Raw genomic sequence first — 24184 nt, 5'->3', positions numbered from 1 at the left:
CCGGGTTGCCGTGGAAACAGAGCCCGCCGTGCGGACTTAGCGACGCGCCCAGGCGCGGCCTTTGCTGCCTGCGGAGAGGGCTCTGGGGGCCAACGTCAAGATGGTTAGTGGCTCTAGTAGAAAGGGAGTACTTTAAGTAGGGACTGGCGGTTAGAGATTCCCAGCCTACTTTGGGGGTAAAGTCTAGGTTTGTCAGCAGAGGGTCATCTTCCTCTTCTCCCAGTGTTCCCACGGGGACGGGGAGGGATGCAAAGATAAACACTTTGATGCTTTCGTCCCTCCTGCCCGTGGGGTGGAGAGCAGCGCAAGCGGCGACAGAAGCTGCAGAAAAGCATCTCCTATAGATACAGAAGTTGGAAGTAGCTATTTTGGTTCAGCTCAAGTACTGATGCCCTTTTAGTACAATACCTTTTACAAAACAGAGTTTAAATAGACTTGCCTGGGGCTGTTAAGGGTTTGGCTTGTACATCGTGGGGCTGTCGCTCTCATTTTAAAGCTGTCCATCCGAACTGGACCATACAGTTTTCTTTGTGGTTTCTTTTACAGATGCTTTCAAGGGCCAAGCCTGCTGTAGGTGGGGAACCACCACAGACTAACAAAAGGAAGAAGAAAGGCAGAAAGATTCCCAAACTAGAGGAGCTACTTTCACAGAGAGATTTCACTGGAGCTATTACCCTATTGGAGGTAATGTCTAAAAAGGTTGCTTGTTAGTCTGGGGCACACGAGACCGCAGATGAATGCTTGGGTGAATGCTGGTTAGTATGTTGTTGGAACTGGTGGGTGCGTTCTGGGGCATCTAGAAGCCCGTAGTAAATCTAGTTAGTTGCAGATTCTAGATCCAAGGTAACTGTACACCTGATTAAATCTGAATTTAAAACAAAACGTATCAACAAGAAAATAAAGGTAAATGATGTATCTTTTTTGAGGTGAAGCCCACTTTTTTGGTGGAAGGGAGGGCCACATTTAATTATATCTAGCTAGTTTGGTGGGTCTAACCTAAATATGTGGAGTGACATTTAACATGGTGTCAGTTCACACATTGCTTATTCTACCTCCTGGCCAATTTATGATGAATTTTTATGTTATAAAATTTTGGACAAATTTAAGTCATTCATTCTATTAAAATATTACATCACAAAAAAGTAGTTCTATATGGTATCAGTTCTCCATCCTCCTCCACTCCAGTGCTTTGTGCAGCCCCACCTGAACTGCACCCCAAGTCCCAGTAGTTCTCACCTTTTGAGAAATATTGGAAGTATCGAGGGCAGTTACTCAGATATATGTATCTGTGGGCTTCTGCCTGAGCAATTCTGATTCTTTTGGTCTGTGGTGGTGCTCAAGAATCTGCATTTTAGGTAGTCTAAGTCAGTGATGGCGAACCTTTTAGAGCCTTCAGCAATGGTTTGCCACCATTGGTCTAAGTGAGCCTGATGTAGCTGCTTCAAGGAGACTGTACTTTGAGAAACTGCTCTGTGGGAAGCACATGTTAAGGGGTGTCTGCAAGGGAGCCCCAAAGGTGGAAGAGTTTGGACAGCATGGCCCGATTGTGTTGTGCTGCCGATATTTCTCCCAAACACCACATTCTAGCAATATTACTGTGAGGCTTATCAGTGATAAGTTATCAGTGATAAGTTAGCTGTACATAAATTTCTTGCCGTATGTGTCTTACCCATTCATATTGGGTACATTCTTTTCTATCTGTACAGCAGGGGTGATCATTTGGAAGAACGGAGTGCTATATATATATTTTTTGTCTACCTACTTTTTCTCTCTTCTTTGAAGCAATGACCACATTTTTCTTATCGTATAATCGCAGATAGCCCAGAGTTGGCAGGGAGTCTCAGCTCTATGCCTACAATCTTAGGCAGCTCATTGGAATTCTGTGCTACCTGGGAAGGGGAACTGCTGTGCTTCGGGGTGAAGATGAACTCTCCTGTGGCTCCAGGAAATTCATGGGGTAAAATCAGGGAGACCTCAAGAATTTCCTCAGACTCCAGGCATTATCCTCAAATTCACAGTAGTTGTCAAGAAGAGTACGTTCTGTCCTAGACAAAAAATGTGTTAGAGGAGCTTTATCACCTCTAAGAGTGAAAAAAATAGAAAGAACAATGGGATGAGGGAAGAGAAAAAAGAAAGAAGGAAGGAAGGGAAAATATATATATATATACACAAGATAGCTAAGATAATTGTGCTACTAATTTCTATTGGCTTATTGAAAGGAACAATTAATGCTTAATTTTTTTGTCAGTTTTGTATGCCTGTATCTGATAATCTGAACAAATACTTTGAAGATAACAACATGCAATATAACAACCATTGTTAATTTCCAATCATCTTGTTTTGAAATTCTGTATCATTTTCAATGTTTTTTTAAAGTTTTTTATTATCTTTAAAATTAAAAAAAAAAAAAATTGGGCCAGGGATATAGCTCAGTGGCACAAGCCAACTGCCTGGCAAGCGCAAGGTCCTGAGTTCAATTCTGGTACCAAAAAAAAATAAAAATTAAAATAAAATAAAATAGTTAAAAATGAAGAGTGGAAAAAAAAAAGTCACCTTACCATGGTAACTCAGAATTCTCCTTCAAAGTTTTGGTCTTTTTCTCTAAAACAAGACTTTTCTTTTGTTAGCTGATAAATTCATAAATATTTGTTCATGAAGGACATAAAGGAGGCCAATCTTCTCTTAACTCTTGCAGGCCTGGTAAGCCAGCCTGCTCAAGGATGAAAGAATGATTTCATGGTTTGTCTTCAGTGAAGGGTTATAGCCTATTAATAAGTATGTGTGCATGCTCATGGGACAGGACGGATGTGGGGTCGAATCAGTAAGCATGAACATGGGCTTTTTTAAAATTTTTGTCTTTTTGAGACAGGGTCTCGCTATGCAGCTCAGGCTGGCCTTGAGCTCACTCTGTAGCCCAGGCTGGCCTCGAACTCGCAAGGATCCTCCTGCCTCAGCCTCCCTAGTGCTGGGGTTACAGCTGTGCGCCACCACGCCCGGCTGAAGCATGGGCTTTGGAAGCAGCCATTCTTTTAATTGCCTGTCCCCAGACATACTGGCTGTGTAGCCTTCAGTTCATTGCTCAGTGTCTCTAACTTTCAGTGATTTGGCTTTAAAATTTCACCTAATTTTTGTGCTAAAAGGATTGTTAGATAATGCCAGTGCTTCCTGGAGTAAAGTGTCAGTAAATGAAAAAACAAATGTGAAATATTTGAACATGTAAATTTCTGTTACAGAAGAGCTTTCTGAGACAGTTGGAAGATACATATCTCTCTACATGGGCTTAATTAGAAAACTGTGTGTTGTCCTGTTACTTAGCTTCAGTAACTTATCATAGTATTTTTTTGAAAATAGAGGGCTTACTGTTGAAAGATTTTCACGATCTTTTTCATGAATTTTTAACCTGAAGTTCAAGCGACATGTGGGGGAACAAGAAGAGGATACGAATTTGTGGATTGGATACTGTGCTTTTCACCTGGGTGACTACAAGAGAGCTCTGGAGGTTGGTTTTTTTAAAAAAAAAAATCTAACAGGAGTGTGTTTAAACTGTTATTAAACTTTGTATTGTAATGATACTCATGGTAAAATTGAAACAGTGCAGAAGCAATCCCCCTATCTTCATTCCCCAGTCCCCTATTTCTTTGTTAAGAAATAACAGGCACCCACTTCTCTTTTTTAATGTATTGGTTCAGAAATTTTCCGTATGTACCTCTATACCTATACCTAAACCTATATTTATATCTATATGGTACATAAGTATCTTGTTTGCTTTTTACTTTTACATGAACACTGAATTGTATAGCACAGCGGCATGGGATTAGTATGGGACTGAACCCAGGGCTCTCTGTCTCCTAGGCAAATGCTCTACCACTTAGCTCCACCCCAGCCTGCATTAAGAAATCTTCAGGAGAGGAAAGATAAGTTATTTTGATTTAAAAAAAAAAAAAAAAAACTTTCATGAGTTTCCTCGAAAGAATTTTACTTGATTATTTTCAGATTTAGGAAAGGTTATATTATCTTTATATAATCCTTATTTTTGTAACTGTAGGTGCTTCGGGAATTACGTTTTCTTGTTCATTGTAAACCTTACCCATCTGCAATGATTTATTTATAGGATTATGGATCTAAGTAAAATGATAGGTGCCTTATATCAAGCAATTTTTAATTTATAAATGAAATTTCTTTTGGTTTTTTTTTTTTTTTTTTTTTTTCCGGTACCGGAAATCGAACTCACTACCTTGCGCTTGCCGGGCAGGCGCTGTGCCGCTGAGCTAAATCCCCAGCCCCTAAATGAAATTTCTTAAATACTTTCCACATATTCTTACTCTCAAGATATGTGTAATCTAAGGAGGTTGAAGAACATGTGTAATAAAAACAGTATTCAAGGCCATGTAATGAAAAGGTGGGATGAGGAGCAAAAAGAGCAAAAATGTTGAAGGAAAGAGGAATATGTGAAAAGGGTGGAATAAGGGCTGGGAGTATTTGTGAAATGTACATGAGAAAGGGAAAAGTAGCCCAGAGGGAATAAGAAAAACAAATGGGCTTCTGAGAACTATGGATAGAAAGCGTGTGCTTGGCAGGAAAAAAAACCCACCTTTTTAAATGTAAATCGCATCGCCAAAACCAATAAACAGTTACAGTGCAAGGAAATTGATACTGTATTAAAGTTATCAGGGCCAGGGATATAGCTCAGCGGCACAGCACCTGCCTGGCAAGCGCAAGGTCATGAGTTCGATTCCTGGTACCATAAATAAATAAATAAATAAATATTGTCAGAGTTTAAGTAAGTAATGTACTTCTTATCTTGCATATGTCTTTTTAAATTAGCAAAAATAAAATATTTCAGTTGTTTTTCATTTCTGTAGTTCCTTGGTCCCTATCAGTGATTAATGTGAGGGAAAAGGTACGTGAGGTTTTACGGACAACACTGCTCATAGTTAAGAGTGAGCTTTAGCTTCCGTATTTAACTTTTTCAGGTACAAAATGATTGAGGAATATGTAGGATTTCCTAAATGTGAAGTTGCCCTCTCTCAATAAGAAATCGTCTTACATTATAAAAGAATTAATGCTTGCTTTGGCAGCACATGTGCTAAAATTATAGAGCTACCTTACTGCTAAAATGAGATCACTGTTTAATATCTGTTTCAGGAATATGAAAATGCAACAAAAGAGGAAAGTTGCAATCCTGAAGTCTGGGTGAACCTAGCCTGCACCTACTTTTTTCTTGGGATGTATAAACAAGCGGAAGCAGCAGGATTTAAAGGTAAGATGGGCTCTTTGTTCTTGTTATTGTCATAGTTTTCTTTTCAGCACTGGGGACTGAACGCAGGACCTTCACGCTAAGTTACATCCCAAGCTCTTTTTACAAATTTATTTTTAAGTTTTGCAGTTCTTGCTAAGTCACTAAGTTGCCCGGCATGGGCTTGAACTTGGGGTTCCCCTATCCCAGCCTCCCAAAGTGCTGGAACTACAGATGTGCACCACCGTGCCTGGCTAAAATGTGTTCTTTTTATATCTAATAATCTTCACTTACTACAGTAAGAGTCATTTTGGAGATTTAAAAATTTTTAAACTTTTTGTTGTTGATGAGGAAGAAACCAACTGGCCTTAAAAAGCTAAGAAAAAAACAGGGATTTTAAAAGTAGCTTTAAGCTTTAAAAACTACTGGACTTCATTCACTTTATGTTTAAAGAGAGTGTTAATCTCTCACTGTCCGTTCAGTGCCCTGCTGCCCAAGAAAGTACAGCCTAAAAGCAGAAGGATGAGAAAAAAGCAAAGGGCAGGCGTCCCCCTTGCTCCATCACAGGAGGACATACCTGCTGTTGGGAGTTAGGCGAAGCTGTTCAAGCTCTGATGGCTGTAGATGTGCAGCTGCTTGTCCAGTTTCTGAGTGGGAAACCCAGTAATTTCAGTGAGAAGGGAAGAATCCAGATGCCTTCTCTCCTGCTTGCTTACTTATTATAACAGTCAGTTCAAGAGAATTATATTCAAGTCTACAAATAAGAGTAAGGGAAAAGGGAAACATGGGAAAAAAGGTTAAGGATAATTAGAATATGAATCAAATTAAATTCAAGAAACTACAGAGAAAATGGCAAGGGAAAGAATGTTTGTGAGGAAATTTATTAGGGAAGAATGCATTCCCTAATAATGTAATATATGTACTGTACCTCTTCCTGGAAAAGGCAGAGCTTGAAGCCTTTCTTGATTTGTACCTAAACTGTTTCATATGTACTAATATAGCTTTTCCTAATTTAGTCATAAGTCTTTTAAGGTTTTTTACTTTGTTTCTAGTCTCTATCTGTATCTGGAGACCGGGATATAGCTCAGTGGCACAAGCACCTGCCTGGCAAGCGCAAGGTCCTGAGGTTGATTCCTGGTACAAAACAAACAAACAAACAAAAAACATAAAGATTATTGCATATCTGTATCTGGAAAAGTATTAGACACATAAAAAATGATCAGGTAGCTATCTCCATTCCCATATGTATACTTTTTCTTTTTCATGCATTGAAGTAGGATTTTTTTTCTGTGAAACATACACAGTATAAAACTGGGCATTCAGTAGCAGAGAAATTTCCAAGAGTGCAACAGAAATTTGGAACTTGAGAGATGTTAATGTTTTTGCTTGGCTGCCTGTGTAAGTGTAGGACACTTATGCTGGAAGATCTCTGGAATAAAGCCTGGGCTAGTGTTTAGGAAAATACAGCAGCTTAATTGTGGAAAAGGAGACTTTAGTGGGGTTGAGAGTGCTGGGGTGAACAGCTGAAAGAGAGCGGATTCGTGTGCACACTGGGATGACCGTCAGTGTCCGCTGTTGTGTTTGCTTCAGTATAGAGCAGCTCTGCCGTCTGCTGTTGCGACTCCCTGTGTGGAAGGCTGTGTCAGGGCAGAATGGAATTGGGTGGAACAGCGGAGGGGAGGAGCAGAGTCTTAGCACCTTCTGGTTCTTCTGTACCTTCTGGTTCTTGATGTTACTACAGGTGGAGGCCAGACTCAAACAGTATTTATGATAGCAGACACAGACAAGGAGCAGGTAGGTAAGGATTTGGGGACATTCATATGCGTTCCATTCATGCTCGCTTCAGTAGCACATATACATATGAGTTTGATTTTATTCTTTCAAGGAACTAAATACTCTGGACTATTAAGTTCTTTAATAAGCAGCTTGTATCTTTTTTTCAGCTCCGAAAAGCCGACTCCAAAATCGCCTGCTCTTCCATTTGGCTCATAAGGTATTTATGTTTTCATTTCATGTCTTTTGTTGTAAAAAATATTTTTCTCTTCTTATTACCAACAACAATGAAAGGTAATTAACTAGAAATTCCTGTTAATGGTCCTTCCAGAGCAAGTGGAACATGGGCATGAATTTTATAATTTAGGATTTTCTCACATCAGTGTTCTTTACCCTCTTCATTTGTTCAGAGATGTTGGGTTTAGTTCTTAGTTAAGTAGCGATCATTTAAGGTTAGTGTGTGTCAACTTTCCTGTTATCTCTTGGGAAACAGACTCAAAAACATCTTGTTCTGCATTGTGGAAGTAAATACAGTTTCCAGGTAATTGTGGTCATCATAAAATTATTTTTAAATAACATTTTTTTCAAATTATAAGGAGTAATACACATTTATTCTGTCAAACAAAGGCACTATAAGTAAGCAAAAGAAGAAAAAGCAGGAAATTGTATGTACCATATTGGAAAAATAACCCCCTTTAATTTGTTGGTGTATCTCCTGCAGGGTACTTTTTTATGCATATTTGTCTATTTGTTTCTCTGTTGTGCAGAAAGAGACTCATGCTGAGTGTTTTTGTACTCTGCGTTTTTTTCATGTGTCTTTATACTATATGCACATTCCTGAGTCATTAAAAAAGTTTCACACCATGATTTTTAGATTGCTTAATAGTATTCTGTTCTAAAAATCGCTTGTACCATAATTTATTTAACATGTACTAGTTAAATCATTTCTAATTTTTAATTACAAAAATGTCATTCTAAACACTCTAGAAATGGACTTACAGAGTTATTACATATGAATAACTTTAAACTTTTTAATTAATTTGGTTATTTGGTTTTGTTTTGTTTTTTGGTACCAGGAATCAAACTCAGGACCTTGCACTTGCCAGGCAAGAGCTGTGCCACTGAGCTATATCCCTGGGCCCTAAACCTTTTGGTTCATATTTCTAGTTTGTTTCACAGCAAGTTTATCAAATCAACTCCAGGCAGTATTTGAAAATAATTATTTTTGGTACCTTTAAATTTTTCACACCATAACTGTATCTTTGACTTTATAATTCTTTCAATTTTTACTTTACATATTTTTCAGGCTATGTCATGAAGCACATACTAATTTAGAATTTTTATTTTTTATTTTTATTTTTTTATTTATTGTTTTGTTTTGTTTTGTTTTTCTCCGGTACCGGGAACCGAACTCACGACCTTGCGCTTGCCAGGCAGGCACTTTTTGCCGCTGAGCTAAATCCCCAGCCCCTAATTTAGAATTTTTAGGTCTTCCTAGTAGATCAATGTCTGAATTATCATGAAATTATCTTTCTTTATTTCCAAAAAAATTCCTGTTTGTCTTATCTGTACTATACCAGCTCTTCTTTTGGTTAGTATTTGTGTTCTTTTTATACTTTTGTTTCTCCTTTTCTGTGTCTTTGCATTGAAAGTGTATTCCTTAACAATCATATAGACATGAATTTTCTGGGGTTTTTAGTCCTGTTCAAATCTTTATTTTTAAAAACTCTAGTATTTAATTCATTTGCTTAATGTATTTACCATATGGTCGGCTCAGTAACTGCCAGCTTACTATTTATTTTCTACTTGCCCCAGCTGATTCACATTCTCTATTCTCTCCTGTCTTGTTTTCTTTTTGGATTGATTTTTTTTTTGTACCAGAAATGGAACTCAGAACCTTGTACTTGCCAGCCAGGTGCTTGTGCCACCGAGCTATATCCCCGGCCCCTGGATTGATTTTTTGAATTCCATATTTCCCTCCCCTATTTTGCAAGTTTTACAAACTATTAATATGATTCTAGCAGTTGCTGTAGTATATATCTTTTACACATTAAATCTTAGTATTTGTGCTTTTGCCAGTTTCTGAACAAATAAAGGCCATAGATAATTTTAACTCATTTGTTCCCTCTCACATTTTGTATAAATCTGAAATATATTTCTAACCTCACCAGATACTATTAATGTTTTTTTGCAGTCAGATTTAACTTATACTTAATTGTATTTATCCTCTCCATTGCTTTTTATTTCTTTCTGAGTGTTTTTGGACCCATCTAGAATCATTTCGATTTTCTTTCTCTCCCTCTCCCTCTTTCCCTCTTTCCTCCTTCCTTCAAGGGTCTCGTGCATGCTCAGCAACCGCTCTATCACAGGGCTAGAGTCCTAGCCTTCTGTAACTTTTATTTTGAGACAGGACCTTGCCAGGTTTCCTGAGTTGGCCTCAAACTTGTGATCCTCTTACCTTGTCCTCCAGAGTAGCAGAGATTGCAGGTGTTACCACATCTGGTTTGGAATCCTTCTCCTTCTATTTGAAGAACTTCTTACATTATTTCCCTTAATGTGATGAATTCTCTCAGTTTTTGTATAAATATGTTTTAATTTCACCATCTTTTTAAAATATTTTTTTCTGTGTATAGCATTCTAGGTAGCTGGTCATTTTCCTTTAGCATTTGGAAGGTGATACTTTATTGCCTCCTAGGTCCCACTGTCTCTACTGAGAAGTCAGCTGTCAGTCTGATTATTGCACCATTGAAGATGGTATTTTTTTTCTGACTTTGTTGAAACTTTATGTATTGTTTGGGATTTTAGTACTTTTACTATAATGTTTCTAGATGTTCTTTTTATTTATACTACATCAGTTTCATAGTGCTTGCTTCAGGTCTTTCTCTGTCTCCTCCCCGCTCTTCCTCCTCCACTTCTTCATGTTCTGATTTGGAAAATTCCTTGGTAATTATCTCCCCAAATTTTTCTTCTCCATCATACTCTCTTTTCTTCCCTTCTAGGGCCACCAATCTGTAGACCTTTTCCTTGTGTCACATAGGTATACTTTTCCACATTTTCTGTATATTTCCTTCAAAAAATTCTTTAATTTTACTAATCTTTCTTCAGCCATGTCTAATAATCTATTAAGTCCATTACTTAGCTCTCAACTTCAGTTATTGTCTTTTACTTTGGTTGCTCAGGTAGCTTCCCCAGGATCCTGACTGAACCTTGGTGGGCTCTGACCTGTAATTTTTGCCATTCTGCTCTGAAGACTTCTTGAAACTACTTAGCTTCCACCGTCTCAGTCACAAGTTGAGAATTAACAGATACATTTGGAGAAAAGTGGTGCTGAGCATCAGCCTCATCAACCTTCCTTTTAGTTCTCTCTGGAATATTGCTACCTCCAGTCTTCACTGACGCAATAGCTCTCTGATGCCTTCACACAAATTTGTAACAGTTTCCGAGATTTTCTAGTTGTGTGTGAGAGGGTTGTGTGAAATGTTATCCCTACTGTTAAAGTGAAAGTCTTTGATTCAGTTTTAAGAAAGGTATTTTATTGTTTTTTCTTCTGATTATGAAAATAATATATATTACAATACCTTTAGAAAATAGTAAAAAAAAAATCACATACACACAAGTAAGATTTCTTATAAGTCTGCCACTTAAGAGATAACACTATAATGTTTTTTTTCTCTTTTCTTCCAATCCTTAAAACCTTTAAAATTTTTTTATCTTTTAAAAATGTATAGGGGCTGGAGATATAGCTCAGTGGCATAAGCGCTTGCCTGGTCATGAGTTTGATTCCCGGTACAAAAAAAATTTGTAAAAATGTATAAATCTTTGTACTAGTAAATATGGATCATGGTATACACGCTGTTTTATACCCAGGCTTTTCATTTAAAAGTATATCAAACATTTTTTCATGTCCCAAGATATTCTGTGCAAAAGATTATAAATACTAGTTCATGGGCTGAAAATGGACACAGTTATGTTTTTAAAATAGTGTTTGAATGTTTCTTACAGTTAAAAATAGAGTGTGTCAAAGATTTTGGTGTTTGTCTTTTCTTAAAAATTAGAAGATCTGGGCTGGGAATTTAGCTCAGCGGCACAGTGCCTGCCTGGTAAGCGTGAGATCATAAGTTCAATTCCCGGGAATCCCTCCCCACCCCGCCAAATTAGAAGATTTGAGAACTCTGAATTCATATTCACACATGAAACAAATTGATTAAAGCTAAGCAGGAGATACCATCTTTAGATGGGATAGGTTTTCTCCATTTCTGTCTTAGTCCTGTGCTGTGTATAACATTTTATTTTCAGACCTGGCTTCCCTGCCTTGCAATGTAATGTCTTCACAGTGTTTTATCTAATAAGTGTTCCATGATTCGCCTAATCATTTTCCTATTGTTGGTCATTTGGATTGGTTCCAATTTTTATGCTTAGAGAAATAGTAACATTTGAAACTTTTTTTTGCAGTACCGAGAGCCTTTTTTTGCAGAACTGAGGGCCTTCCCACTGAGATACATCTCCAGTCCCTTCTAAATTTTTTTTTCTAAGACAGGATATCACCAAGTCACCAAGTTGCCATGGCTGGTCTTGAACTTGCAGTCACCCTATTCTCAGCCTCCCAGGGTGCAAGGATTTCAGACATGTGCCACTAAGACCAACAGAACTTTGGTTTTCTTGATGTTTATTATTCGTTAGCCAGGGTACAGGCAGGTAAGAAAAGTTAGACTCCATAAAAATCTTTCCAAGCTATACCTTAGAATGCAGTACATCCATTTGCCTACCACATTAGTTGATAGCTAATATTAATTACTTGTCCTCTCAATCTTCTTTTTAGTTCACTCTGGAATGTTGCTCCCTCAGATGTTCACTGCCTCGGTAGCTTCACACTAATTCTTAGTAGGAAAAGCTAAGATCTCTATGCCATTGATGTTGATTTTCCTAATTCTACACTAATGTGAATCTTTACATTTCTTTTCTCGTCTCCCACTTTCAGTTTAATGATGAGAAAAAACTGATGAACTTTCATCAAAATCTTCAGGATGTCACAGAAGACCAGCTCAGTTTGGCCTCGATCCACTATATGCGGTCTCATTACCAAGAGGCAATTGATATATATAAGCGAATACTGCTGGATAACAGGTCTGTGGTTTTTTATGTCTACTTGAAATCTCTTTCATGTTGTTAGTTTCTTTTGTAATTCATTTGACTGAGGACCTAGTTTCCTTTGGGCCTAGTACCACCATGCATTCAAATCTATTTAGCAGATAATCTGGTGAAACTAAGAATCTCTTAGATATTATTTAGGTCAAGTTCTTTTTTTTTTTTTTTTTTTTTTTCCAGTACCGGGAATCAAACTCACGACCTTGCGTTTGCCAGGCAGGCGCTGTGCTACTGAGCTAAATGCCCAGCCCCTCTTAGATATTATTTAGATCAGGTCTTCTCTGCCTTCTTGATTATCACTCTTCTAATGAGCCTTTTTAGTGTCCTTGTCTCTCAGTTGCCTGACTATTTATCTGTGAATATATAATAACATATTGTGTATGTTTATGCAGTATGTGTATACCTGCGATTTATACACAAAATGAGTATTTTCTCACCACCCCACAGGAACCAGTTTTTGCCCCTGTGGGGGTGGTATTGCTCCTGTAGAGAATGTGTGCTCTTGATAGATCAACCTCAGTGATACAGTTACCTTGTAGGTAACTTGCTGACAAACTTAGAAACAAAGCGTTTTGAAGAATTAACATTCTAACTTTATCACTCAGTACTTGGCCCCTCTCTCCCAGCACCAAAACACATCACCCATCTTCCTCCTGCACTGTGGTACATTGCTGCCAGACTGCCACTGTGCCCACTTTGGGTCACCATGCTGCCTCCCATGTGTCTGTCCTGTGTGGTGTGGGCCTCATGGTTATGCTCAACTAGAGCGTTTGTTAGTTTGAACTTTACCTTTGCTTCTTTTTTTTGGTTTTTTTCTGGTACCTGGAATCAAACTCACAACCTTGTGCTTGCCAGGCAGGCACTGTGCCACTGAGCTAAATCCCCAGCCCCTACCTTTGCTTCTTTAATTATCATCTTTTACTCTACTTATATCAAAACACCTGGGGGTGGGGGTTATAGCTCAGCAGCACAAGCGCCTGCCTGGCAAGCATAAGGTCCTGAGTTCAGTCCTTGGTACAAAAAAAAAAAAAAACCCTGAATATTACAATGTGAAGAGATTAATTTGCCCTGATTATATCTTGTTTCTTCACAAGACACATTCTTTCTGTTGTTGTTTGTTTGTTTTTTGAGGCAAGGTCTTGCTCTGTAGTTCAGGCTGGCCTTGAACTCACTATGTAGCCCATGCTGCCCTCAAACTTGCAACGATTCTCCTACTTCAGCTTCCCAAGTGTTGCGATTACAGGTGTGCACCACCACACATGGCTCACAAGATAAAATTCTTGACCTTTCCTCTTTGCCTTGACCATCTGAGCTTTGCAGCTTGACATTTCTGTGAATCTGTTTTAAATGTTTAACCCTCAATTCTTTCCCTTAATAGGGAATACCTTGCCCTCAATGTGTATGTAGCCCTCTGTTACTACAAGTTGGATTACTATGATGTATCTCAAGAAGTTCTGGCTGTTTATCTCCAGCAAATCCCTGACAGTACCATCGCGCTTAACCTGAAGGCATGTAATCATTTTCGCCTTTATAATGGCAAAGCAGCTGAGGTAATGATGTAAACATGTTTCTAATTAACTTCATTCAATATGAATTCCTTTATACTTTCCAAGTTATTTATTAAGTTCTATTACCCACAACTCTCAAGTAATATCCCTTGGTCATTGCCACTATGATTCTATAAGAACCTAACTGCATTAATATTTTTGTCAAATATTCTAAAAGTAATTTGACTTAATTTTTTGTATTGTATCTTATATAATGTAGAAGATTTTTAACCCATTTATGCCAAAGGTTGCTATTTTTTTCTAATTTTTGCATGAAATTCATATATGTTACCTAGAAGAATTCAAGGAACAAGAATTTGAATAGAAAAATTTTTATTAAAATTGTTCTGTGCTGTTCCAAAAATGGAACACTAGGCATAAAAGGATTAACCAGATCCTCATGTTAACTTACATATGTTTAAACCCAGATGCTTCCTTTGCTCTTGTTGCCCAAAACTGCTCATGCTATTCTAGGTCTCTTCTTGTTCCATATAAATTGTAGGATTGTTTACTGTAGCTCTCTGAGGAATGTTATTGGTATTTTGATTAAGATTGTGTTAAATCTCTGTATCAGTTTTGGAAATATGGGCATTTGGACACTATTGGTTCTACCTCTCCAGGAACATAGGATATCTTTTCAGTTTCTGATTTCCTGTTTGATCTCCTTTTTTTCAGAGTACTGTAGTTTTTGTTGTAGAGCTCTTTTACTTCTTTGGTCAGGCTAACTCTTAAGTATTTAATTTTCTTGATGCTATCATGGATGGTATTATTGTCCTGATTTCCCTCTTACTGAGTTCATTACTGGTGTACCGAACACTATTGATTTTTTGTGTTGATTTTGTATCCTTCTCCATTGCTGAATTATGTTATTAATTCTGGGAGTCTTTTGGTGGAATTTTTTGGGTCTTCTATATAAAAGATCATGTTATCTGCAAATGATGATAAGTTGATTTCTTCCTTTCCTAGACATATCCCATTTAATTCTTTCTCTTGCCTTACTGCTCTGGCTAATGTTTCAAGTACTATATTGAATAGAAGTGATAGTGGGCCTTTTTCTCTTGTTCCTAATTTTAGAAGGAAAGTTTTCCACTTTTCCTCATTTAATATGGTGTTGTTAATACATTTGTCATAAAGGTCTTTTATCAAATTGAGAGAAGGACCTTCTATACCTATTGCATTCAGAGTTTTAAATCATGAATGGGTTTTGGAGTTTGTCAAAGGCTTTTTCTATATCTATTAAGATGATCGTATGATTTTTATTCTTGTTTTTGTTTATGTGTTGTATCACCCGTGTTGATTTGCACATGTTGAACAATCCTTGCATCCTTGGGATGAAGCTTACTTGGTCATGATGTTTTTGATATATGATGTTTTCATGTTTTGATGATGTATGGTGTTTTTGATGCTTCATTTCATTCTGTTTGCCAGTACTGTATACTGTTGAAGATTTTTGCATCTATGTTCATTGAAGAGATTGGTCTCTTTTTTGGTTAGGTCCTTGTCTGTTTTGGAATGAGGTAATGATAGCTTCCAGGAGTACTTTAGGAGTACTTTTTCCTTTTCAATCTCATAAAAGAACTTGAGGAATAATGGCATTTTTATAGAATTTAGTGGTGAATCTCCTGGGCTGTTGGCTTTTCTTAGTTGATATGTTTTTTGTTACTGCTTCTATTTCATTGTTTAATTATCCAGGGTTTTTATATCTCTTGGGTCAGTTTTGGTAATTCATATGTGTGTGTCTAAAACTCTGTATATTTTCTGGGTTCTCCAATTTATTGGAGTATAATTTTTTGAAATAGTTGTTAGTAATCTTCTGGATTCCAGTGGAGTCCATTTTGATTTTGCCTTTTGCCTTCTTTTTTTTTCAAATAAAAGTACTTTATCTTTTAAAATTTTATTTTACTAGTAGATATTTACAGTTCATGCCATTTGCAATTGTCTTGGGGCGTCTTTACATGTACATACTACATCTTGTTTCTTTCTTTTTTAATCCCCTGCCCCTTCCTTCCTCCTCCCTCCCTTCTCTTCTAGTTCCCCCTTCCCATTTTTCTTTTTCTTTTTCTTTTTCTTTTTTTTTTTTTTTTTTTTTTTTTTGAGACAAGCTCTTGCTAGGCAGCTGAGGCTATTCTTGAACTCACTCTGCAGCCCAGGCTGACCTCAAACTCTGGATGCTCCTCCTGCTTCAGCCTCCCAAGTGCTAGGATTACAGGCATGCACTACCACACCTGGCTCCCTATCCCATTTCTCATTCTTGTTGATATCATTAGTCTTAGCTCATGCTATGGCATGTAATGTTTACATTAATTGAGGTTATTAGGCATGGCATGTCTTTATGCTGCTTATTTCCCTTTGCCCTTCCTCCTCCACCCTCGCCCTTGTTCCCTTGGTCTACTTCCCAATTGCAAGAGACCCATCCCCTTGTCTCCTCTTTTTTTTGTGTGTATTGGGAATCAAACTCAGGACCTTGTGCTTGCCAGACAGGCTCTGTGCCGCTGAGCTATATCCCCAACCCTCCCTTGTTCCCTGCTATCCATCCTTTATTATTTCTTCATTTGTACTTTACCTCACTCAAGTTAGAGACGGCATATGATATTTAAACTTGTGTGTCTGGTTTATTTCACTCAACATTCTATTTTCCAGGTGTAACCATTTTCCTACAAATGTGTCATATTTGTCATTCTTATAACTAAGTAATGTTCCATTATATATTATATATAAGCCATATTTTCTTTATCTAGTCATCAGTTGATCAGTGTACAGGCTGCTTCCAGGATTTAGCTATTACAAGCTGTGCTGCTGTAAACACTGGTCATCATGTATCACTGTGATATGATGATTTAAACTCTTTGGGGAAGATACCTAGCACGGGGATAGCTGAGTCATTTGGAATTTCTAATTTCAGTTCTTTGAGAAATCTCCATACGGATTTCCATAATGGTTGTACCATTTTACATTCCCACCAACAATGAAGGAGGGTTCCTTTTTTGTTCTTGCCACAGCCAGGCCAGCATTTGTTGTTTGATTTCTTAATGATTGCCATTCTTTCCAGAGTAAGGTGGAATCTCCACTGTTTTAATTTGCATTTCTCTAATGGCCAGAGATGTCAAACATTTTTCCATATATTGGTTGACCATTTGTATTTCTTACTCTGTGAAGTGTCTGTTCACTTCTCTTGCCCATTTCTTGACTGGGCCTTTAATTTTAGGTGGCTTAAATTTTTTGAGTTCTTTGTATATTCTAGATATTAGTCCTCTATCTAAGGAGTAGCTGGCAAAATTTTTCCCATTCTGTAGGTTGTCTCTTCATTAATTTTTTTTTGAGGCATGGTCTCGCTATGTAGTTCGGTCCAGCCTTGAATTCACTACAACCATCCTGCCTCAGCCCTCTGACTGCTAGGATTATAGGTGTGTGCTACCACCCCCTGCTCTCTACTGATTGATTCTTTTGCTGTAGGAAGCTCTTTAGTTTGATAAAATCTCATTTGTGGATTCTTACTGATATTTCCTGTGCAATTGAGGCTCTGTTTAGAAAATCTTTTCCTACACCTGTCTTTTTTTTTCACCTATTTTATCTTCTAATAGGTTTAATGTTTCTGTTTTAATGTTTAGCTCACTGATTCATTTTGATTTTAACTTGGTATATGGTGAGAGATAAGGGTCTTGTTTCAATCTTCTGCAAACAGATAACCAGTTCACCAGCACCACTTGCTGAATAGGCTATCTTTCCTCCAGCATATGCTTTTGGGTTCTATGTCAAAGAGCAAATAGTTTAATGTGTCTGGGGAGGTTTCTATATCCTCAATTCTGTCCCATCCCATATCTGATTTTGTTCCAGTACGTCATTTTTATCACTATTGCTTTGTAGTATAGCTTGTAGTCAGGTATTGCTCTGCCTCTTGCTTTGCTCTTGTTGCCCAAAATTTCTTTTGTTATTCTGGGTCTCTTCTTGTTCCATATGAATTTTAGGATTGTTTTCTTTAGATCTGAAAAGTACACTGTTGGTGTTTTGAGTGGGATTGCATTGAATGTATACAACAGTTTGGGGAGTATGGCCATTTTGACAATATTGGTTCTGCCTTCCTAGGAGCAGGGGATAGCTTTTCATTTTCTCATGTCCTCTTCAATCCCCTTCTTCAGAGTACTGTAGTTTTCTCTGTAGAGGTCACTCATTCCCTTGGTTAGGTTAATTCCTAGGCATTTCATTTTTCTTGAAGCTACTGTTAATGGTGTTGTTTTCATAATTTCCTTCTCATCCAGTTCATTATTGGTATATGCATGTGGTAATGATTTTTATGTGTTGATCTTGTATACTGCTACATTGCTGAATCTGGTATTAATTCTAAGAGTTTTCTTTTGGTGTTCTATGTAAGTATCACGTCATCTGCAAATAATAATTTGAGTTCTTCCTTTCCTATATGTATCCCTTTTATTTCTTTCTCTTACCTAATTGTTCTTGCTAATATTTCAAGTACCATGTTGAATAGAAGAGGTGATAGTTTACATCCTTATCTTGCTCCTAATTTTAGGGGGTATTCCTTTAATTTTTCCCAATTTAGTATGATGCTGGCTATTGGTTTGTCATAAATAGCCTTTATCAGTGAGGTGTGGTGTCATGCCTGCAATTCCTGCATTTGGGAGGCTGAGGCTAGAGAATCACTGTGAGTTGGAGGCCAGCCTGGACTATATAGTGAGTTCAAAGCCAGCCTGAACTACATAGCGAGACCCTATCTCCAAAATAAATAAATAAATAAATAAACAAACAAACAAATAAATAATCCAGCAGTAAATCCATCAGGTCCTGCACATTTTTTAGCCTTTATTACTGTGACAATTTCATTGCTAGTTATTGGGCTGTTAAGCATATTTATATTTTCTTGGGTTAGTGTCAGTAGTTTATACGTGTCTGTTTCTTTAAAATTTGCTAATTTGTTGGAATATAATTTCTCAAAGTAATTACTGTCTTCTGGATTTTTGATAGTGTCTGTTGTGGTTTTACCTTTTTCATTTCTAATTGCATTGATGTGGGTCTTTCCTCTCCTTCTCTAGGTGAGGGTGGTTAAGGGCTTATCTATTTTATTGATTCTAGTATGTGATCTGTTTTTTAAAAAGTACCATGTGCTGCTGAAAAGAATGTATACTCTGTTGTAGTGGGGTGGAACAGTCTGTATATAGCCTTTAAGTCCATGTGTTCAAGGTTGTGGTTCAGCTCTGAATTTCTTTACTGTTTAGTTGATCTATCTCTTTGCAAAAGTGGAGTGTTAAAATCCCCTATTATGACTGTGTTAGTTTTTATTTGATCTTCTAGTTTCAGCAGTTTTTGTTTTATAAAGATAGAAGCTCCAGTATTTGGTACATATATGTTTATCAATTTTATGTTTTCTTGTTGGATTGTTCCCTTAACTAGTATGTAGTGACCTTCTTTGTCTCTTCTAATCAGTTTTAGCTTGAAGTTTACCATGTCTGATATTAGAACTGCTGCCCTGCTTGTTTTCAGGGTCCTGATGCATGAAATGTTAGCCTCCATCCTTTCATTTTTACTCTGTGAATACATTTTTGAGTTAGATGAATTTCTTGAAAGCCACAGATTGTTGGATTTTGTTTTTTGATCCAGTCTGCCAATCTGTATCTTTCAACTGGAGAGCTGAGGTGGTTAATTTGAGAGATACTACTGAGATGTGTTGGGTTTTACTATCACTTTACTCTTTACCTGTTGGTAAATCCTTTGTTTTTCTTTTCCTGATGTTTTTGGTTGCTATTTATTCATTGACCTTACTAATTTCTTCTGTGTTTTTAGCTGTGTCCATTTCAATATTTCTGTTGAGAATATTCTTAAATATTTTCTTAACCATTGGTTTAGTATTTATTCATATATCTTTTGAGCTTTTTCATATAAATACCTTATTTCTCCATCTATCTTGAAAGATAGCTTTGCTGGATATTTTAATCTGTGTTAGAAGTTATTTCCTCTTAGTGCTTGAAATACTTCACTCTCAGCTCTTGTGGCCTTTAGGGTTTGTATTGAGAAGTCTGTTGTGATTCTGATTGGTTTACCTTCATATGTGATTTTTTTTTTTGTCTTTCTTTGGCCCCTTTTAAGATTATGTTTTTTTGCTGGATATCTGGTAATTTAATAGGGATATTCCTTGGTGAACTTCTTTTTATCATAATTGGTGTTCTATAAGCATTACTTGTATCTTAAACTCTTGTCATATTTGGGAACTTTTCTTCTATAGTTTCTGTAAACATGTTATTAAATCTACCTGTGCTATCTTCTAGTTTTTCTGTAACTCACTTAGCCTTAGATTGGTCTTCTTGTTATCATCTGGTAACTGCCAGGTAGTCTATTTTATTATTCTTTCGAAGAATGAACTCATTTCATTGATACTCTGTGTTTTTAGTCTCAACTTCATCAATTTCTGCTGTGATCTTTATAATTTCCCTCCTTATACTAGCTTTAGATTTGTATTGTTCCTGTTTTTCTAGGACCTTGAGATGCATCATTAGGTTATTTATTTGGGCTTACTCTGTTTTACTGATTTGAATATTCACAACTACAAACTTTCTTCTTTCTTCACAACTTTCCGTTGTGGCCCCTTGATTATTCGAGAGTATATTGTTAATTTTCATGTATTTGCACAATTTCAGTGGCATGTCACTTTTTTCTAGTTTTATTACACTATGATCAGATCATATCCGTGGGATAATTTCAATTCTTTTATATTTACTTATGCCTGCTTTATAGGATAGTATGTAATCGATTTTGGAGAAGGTTTTATGTGCTGCTAAGAAAATGTGTATTCTGTTGTTGGGTAGAATACCCTGTAGATAATACTAAGTCCATTTGTTTGAAGGTTTGGTTAAACTCTGATACTTCTTTGGTAATTTTTTTTCTAGCTGATTTATTTGTGATATGGGGTATTGAGGTCCCCCACTTAACTGTGTTGATGTTTATCTGCTTTCTTATGTCTAGTCGTGTTTGTTTTATAAAGTTGGGTTTGCTGGTGTCTTGGCGCATATAATTTATAATTGTTATCTCTTTCTGTAGTATTGTTACCTTAACCAATACACAGTGACCTTTTTGCCTCTTCTGATCAGTTTTAGCTTGAAACCAGCCCATTTTGTCTGAAAGTAGGATAGCTGGATAGCCATTCTTGCTTGTTTTCACACTCCCTCATTTTCGGGTGTTTGTTCGTTTTGTTTTGTTTTGTTTTGTTTTGTTTCTTTGTTGCTAACAGGGTTTCCCCATGTAGTTCAGGCTGGCCTTAAACTCACTGTGCAGCCCAGGCTAACCTTGAGCTTGCAGCAATCCTCTTGCCTCAACCTCCTGAGTGCTGGGATTACAGGGGTGCATCACTACTTCTGGCCTCCCTCATTTTCTAAATAGTGTTTTTTGAAGAACAAAAGTTTTAACTGATGAAGTCAAATTTATTTTTTTTTCTTGTTACTTATGCTTTTAGTATCATATCTAAGAATGCATTGTGAAATCCAAGTTATGATTTATTCTCATTTTCTCTATAAGAGTTTTATAATTTTAGCTATGAGATTTAGATCTTTGATAGATTTTTAAATTAATATTTTTATATGGTATGAGGTAAAAGCCCAACTTCATTCATTTTGTGTGAAAATGCATTGTCCCAGCCAAACACAGTCAAATCTAAGCCTTAGGGATCAGATGTTCCATGGTTCGTGGGGCTGGGGGTAAATGCAGCGCTCACCTGTAATGGTAAATTCAGCCTCCCTGTGTGCATGAGGACAAGTGTTTATTGCTGTTAAGCAGATACATATGCTTTCTGATGTAATTATTAAACTTGAACTTATTTTATTTTGTAAAATGATTTAATAAGCTAAAATAGTTTTTTAGCAGCTGCTGTAAAGTACAAAAACATATCATAGTTTTACTTATGATATTGTTACTACTACATACACAAGATTGCTAATGCTAGAAAAATAAATGGTTGCTTATTCATTAGTTTTTTAGAATGTATAGAATTGTAATCAGACATGAACCCAAAGAAAAATTGAATCAAGCCTCTTTACTAGACTTTTATAAGACCTGTCTTCCCAGAGAAAAATATCCTTTGCTTCACACTCACACCTTAGTCCTGTGATTGATTTTTTGGCAGAATGTACATTTGTGAGCAAGTGTTTTTGTGCATGAACCACACAAAGAGTAAAATTGGATAAAAAATTGAGCTTCTTGAGAACTCACTAAATTGCAGCCACTGGGCTGGGGATATAGCTCAGGAGCACAGTGCTTGCTTGCAAGCGTGAGATTGTGAGTTTGATTCCTGGTACCAAAAAATAAAAAATGAATAAATTGCAGCCACTCCCATTGAACCGGGTATTGATGCATTAATTTCACAAAAACAATATCAATATCCCACTAGTGTGTGTTACCTTCTTTTTAATGTTATAATAAAAATATTTTAAAATAAAGGAAGTTTTTTTGCTTATATACATTAATTATATATTTTGTGAGGGAACCAGGAGAGTTCCTCTTCACTCAGTGGGACCCACATAAGCCGGAAGCCATGGTCTTGTTCCTTTATCACCTTTTCACTGAAAGACTAAATCCAGGGGTCTTCAGACTTGACTGCAGTCATTTTCAAACTTACTGCTTAATGTCCTATAAAGCCCAAGATGCTTAGTTTTGGTGGCACCTGGCTATCCTCCTAGCACTTGGGAGGCTGAAGCAGGAGGATCACTGTGAGTTCATGGCCAGCTTGGGCTACATAGTGAGTTGAAGACCAGACTGAACTATATAATGAGACCCTGCCTCAAGATGCTTAGCTTCAAAAGTCTTATTGTCTATCTGTGAAGTCAGGAGGATCAAATGAAACAGCACATTAAATTCTTTGTAAGCTATAAATCACTATATACGTGTTCGTTATAAGAACTATATAGCTGTGATTTTCATAAGTCTCCCTTCTTTACATTTCAGGCAGAACTCAAAAGCTTGATGGACAGCGCTCCTTCCTCCTTTGAATTTGCTGAGGAACTCATCAGGCACAATCTGGTGACTACCAGTTTCCCATCTTGCCTCACTTCCCTCCCTCCCCACTGTGGTACACAGCGCCATGATGGGAAAGACGAGTAGGAAACGCCCCCGCAGATATTTCCCGTTCCAAGGGAACCCTCCTTACAGTGGAAGAGAGAAAATGGGTTTCGTGCATTGCTCCCTTTCCTTAGGAAAGTCCTTATTGGGGAGAGTGGATATCACGTGTGGGAGAAGCGCAGTGTACCGCGAGTGTGTGGGTCCTTAGCGAAGACAAAGGGACTTATCCCGGGAGTTAGATACCTGGGGGGAGCCTCGGGCCTTTGAAAGATGGGCAAGATTTAGAGAACTCGGATGGAGTCTGACTCTGAGCTCGGAATGCGGCGAGGCGGAGAGAAGCTGCTTCTCGCTCAGGCGCCCAGGAGCCTCGGCGCCCTCAGCACTGCCGACTCAGCCTCGCCATCTAGCATGGAGACGGGGGACTGTACCTTTTTCTTCCAGTTTTTACAGCACCGCGCCTGCCAGGAAAGAAAGTGAAAACTGACTGTCATAGACCCCCCCTCCCCGCCTCCTCTGTGGTATCTCAGTATCTTCGCAGTCCTGAATTCCAGGAGCTCTTCCTTGGCCCCGTCTCGTGTTGATCCCTTTCCTTCCCCGTGTCAGCCTCCACCGGATGGAGTTCTGCCTGGGTAGCTTCTGTGACGGGCTGCGGCCGCCAACCTTTCGATTTTTAACCTGGCTTCTACATGGAGGCTGGATGGTTTTATGGAGAATGACGTGTTAGGACTGAAGCTGGGCTAGAGATAGGCCTGAGCATAGGTTGGGGAGTCATCCTAAGAGTCCTAGCAATTAAATACGGGAGATTGAAACTACTGAATTTCTAGTGAACATTAAAGAAAGAATTAAAACAGAGAAAAATATGATTCCCAAAAAAGCACCTGTGTTCAAGTGGCTGGAGGAGGGAAAATAAGCAGAGGAGACAAGGAAGGGCAGGCTAGAGGAGGCACCTAGCCGATGGGATGTTATTTATAGCTTTTAATTTACATTTTAATCACCTGCGAGGCTTTTGAAACTAATGACGGGCTCCACCCCCATGGAGTCCTAGGTATATGTATATGTATTTTAATGGGGGGAGCAGCAGGGTCTTCCTGTGTCTCCCAGGCTGTCCTTGAACTTCTGGGCTCAGGTGACCCTCCTTCCTCAGCCTCCTATGGAGCTGGGACTTCTTCCAGGGATTCTTATTTCATACTTGAGCTGGGACCCACTGATCACTATTTTCCTTAAAAGCTTTGTAGCTAGATGCAACATACAGCTCAAGGTAAAGAAACACTGTGTGGCTGGGCATGGTGGCACACGCCTGTAGTCCCAGCACTCAGGAGGCTGTGGCAGGAGGATCTTTGTGAGTTTGAGACCAGCCTGGGCTACAAAGTGAGCTCAAGGCCAGTCTGAACTGCATAGCAAGACCCTGTCTCAAAAAGACAAAAAAAAA

General features: G+C 37.8%; 1 protein-coding gene across 2 annotated transcripts in view; it reads left to right on the top strand.

The window, feature by feature from the left end:
* The window catches only part of Ttc26 (tetratricopeptide repeat domain 26), a 43821-nt gene continuing 19637 nt past the window's right edge, over positions 1 to 24184 (top strand). The window contains exons 1-8 of one of the 2 annotated variants that reach the window (XM_005405447.2): positions 1 to 103; positions 547 to 684; positions 3407 to 3499; positions 5146 to 5260; positions 7180 to 7229; positions 11988 to 12133; positions 13533 to 13662; positions 22642 to 22716. In XM_005405447.2, the coding sequence (XP_005405504.1) occupies positions 101 to 103; positions 547 to 684; positions 3407 to 3499; positions 5146 to 5260; positions 7180 to 7229; positions 11988 to 12133; positions 13533 to 13662; positions 22642 to 22716 (750 nt within the window). In that variant the 5' untranslated portion in view covers positions 1 to 100. Of the gene's footprint in view, positions 104 to 546; positions 685 to 3406; positions 3500 to 5145; positions 5261 to 7179; positions 7230 to 11987; positions 12134 to 13532; positions 13705 to 22641; positions 22717 to 24184 lie in introns of both variants that reach the window. The other variant, XM_005405446.2, reaches the window with a different exon arrangement.

Source organism: Chinchilla lanigera, unplaced genomic scaffold (assembly GCF_000276665.1).
Source record: "Chinchilla lanigera isolate Chin_1 unplaced genomic scaffold, ChiLan1.0 scaffold00093, whole genome shotgun sequence".
Taxonomy (NCBI): Eukaryota; Metazoa; Chordata; class Mammalia; order Rodentia; family Chinchillidae; genus Chinchilla; species Chinchilla lanigera.
The sequence above is the reverse complement of the archived record's forward strand: the minus strand, read 5'-3'. Positions and strand labels throughout refer to the sequence as shown.